At 41.0% G+C, this 2,206-nt stretch overlaps 1 protein-coding gene across 1 annotated transcript in view; it reads right to left on the bottom strand.

Annotated features, from left to right (window-relative positions):
- The window catches only part of LOC102213197 (thyroid adenoma-associated protein homolog), a 44,516-nt gene that overhangs the window by 18,463 nt on the left and 23,847 nt on the right, over nucleotides 1–2,206 (bottom strand). The window contains exons 6-7 of the mRNA XM_005735130.1: nucleotides 1,130–1,280; nucleotides 896–1,018 (exon numbers count right to left, since the gene is read on the bottom strand). Of these exons, the coding sequence (XP_005735187.1) occupies nucleotides 896–1,018; nucleotides 1,130–1,280 (274 nt within the window). The remainder of the gene's footprint in view (nucleotides 1–895; nucleotides 1,019–1,129; nucleotides 1,281–2,206) is intronic.

The following is a 2,206-nucleotide window of genomic DNA, read 5'->3' as shown; positions in this document are numbered from 1 at the left end:
GAAAGAAGAAAAAATGGCACAAAAACTCACAAAACCAAACTGAAGATAACATCAAACGTGTATCGACAGTATTATGTGAATGCCTGCACCTTGTTCTGCCGCACAACACGGAAGAATCCTCCCCTTCTTTAAGTGTCCGATCCTTCACGTGTTTTGGTTTCTTTCATTTCCGCCGTCATGTTGTTGTTTCTCCAAAAACACTTTCTTTTGTTTTATAAGTTTTGTTTTTTTCCTAGTTCTACTGTGTTTTATTCAACTTCATTTGTGTTGATTTTTTTCTATTTGTGTTGTATTTTGTGAAATTCGACAGGTTGTTGACGGGTTGTTTGTTGCAGTGAAAATAACCTCTCAGGGCCACCGTATATTTCAGCTTACTTACAGTACCTGTTTGACATAATATAAACTAAAAGCAGCTTAAAAACAAGAAAAAAGGCTCAAAGTGAACAACAGTATTTCTTGACCTGCAGCAGCTACACTGACCCACTGATGTCACTGCATGTGACATGTGTCCATGCTAACTGACTGTTAGCACGAATCCATCTATGAAGTTATTTGATAACTTCTGTTGTTTTTAGCAAAATTTATAAGAGGATTTTTAAAAAGTAGATAAAGAACTGACAGATTTATTATGAATAACCATGCCATGACTCTGGATGGCTTTTAAATTACAGGAGGACCTGATAGGTCACAGAACAACAGCAGTTAAATGCGGCTGTAATTATTACTGGCCAGGGAGTTAAAAATAACCCACATACTCACTCTGCATGATACTGAAGTCACTAAGCACTGCAGGTAATAACAAAATCCACCCACCCAAGTTTTTAAATAGTGCTGGGTACACGTTTATATTAGTTAGTCTGCAAGGACATGCTTATGCACAGCTGTTAGCGTGTACCTGTACTGAGCAGACGAGCTGGCACGTTAAAGATGAAGTCAGATGCTGAATCTCGGACTTCTTGGTCTTCGTCCTGCAGCAGCACGAACAGACTCCTCCACAGTGAAACTGTCGTGGACAGACCTGCCACAGCACACACACACGGACAGATAGATACTCATACACAAGGTCATCAGCCACAAGCAGCCTCTCACATCAAAGAAGACTTCAGGCTGTTACATTACTGAGGCTCACCCAGTGGCAGACGAGGGCTGGTCAGCAGGGTGGACGTACATTTGACCAGCACCCTTGCGGCCGCCAGCTTGACCTCCGCTGGTCGCTCCTCGCTGCAGCACGAGCACACCAACGCCCCCCACTGAGCGAAACAAGCCACTGCACTCAAACTCTAGATGGTAGATTAATTAGAAAAATACAGTTCAGCTATATATGAATGAGGAAGTTTAACCCACTTCTCACAGATGTATTTGCCACTTGAGCACAAATACACATACAGTTCCACCAAAGACCAAAGTAAGAAAATGATAACGGCAAGCTTCACATTTTTGTCCACAGCAAGAACATATTTTTCATTCAGAGCATATGGTGGCTGGTGTATGCTTACTGTGAATACCTTGGGACATTGATAAAATAAAAAAAGAAAGGATGTGCTATGCTAAAACCCCCACAACAGTTCGTGAAAGGTCTGAGAGCTAAAGAAGGTTTGTAATAATTCCCAGGGATCCAGAGTCTTGCAGAGTCCACAACGCTTGTTGTGGAATAGAGACGGGCATCGGTGCACACACGATGGTTAACCTGCACATCTGTGAAGGCACCATTAATGCTAAACAACATACAGATTATGCTAGTATCCAGATGGTGTCTCTTTCATGGAGCACCTTTCTTATTTCAGCAAGGAAATGCCAAACCACATTCTGGTTGTATTCCAGTAAAACGGATAAAAAAAGAGAACTGGTTCTAAACTGGTCTGCCTGCAATCTAAACTTGCTATGCACTGGTAACATTTTGGGCTTTATCAAACAATAACACAGCAGAAAGGTTGCACTGTAAGTAAATGGGAAAACATCCTATGTACTCATCTAGCGCATCCAGAGTCTAGCTAAAAGAACGTATTTATGTAGAATAAACATTTTAATTTGGTGAAGCAATATAATGTAGTAGTTGAATGTTACTAATACTTCCCCCATATTGGAACCATTGATCTGTAGTAAAGGCATTAATCACTACAGGGAGTGCAGAATTATTAGGCAAATGAGTATTTTGTCCACATCATCCTCTTCATGCATGTTGTCTTACTCCAAGCTGTATAGGCTC

This window comes from Pundamilia nyererei, unplaced genomic scaffold (genome assembly GCF_000239375.1).
Source record: "Pundamilia nyererei isolate P.nyererei 1_Seehausen unplaced genomic scaffold, PunNye1.0 scaffold00062, whole genome shotgun sequence".
NCBI classification, from domain to species: domain Eukaryota; kingdom Metazoa; phylum Chordata; class Actinopteri; order Cichliformes; family Cichlidae; genus Pundamilia; species Pundamilia nyererei.
Note: the sequence above shows the minus strand (reverse complement) of the source record. Positions and strands in the feature narration are given on the sequence as shown.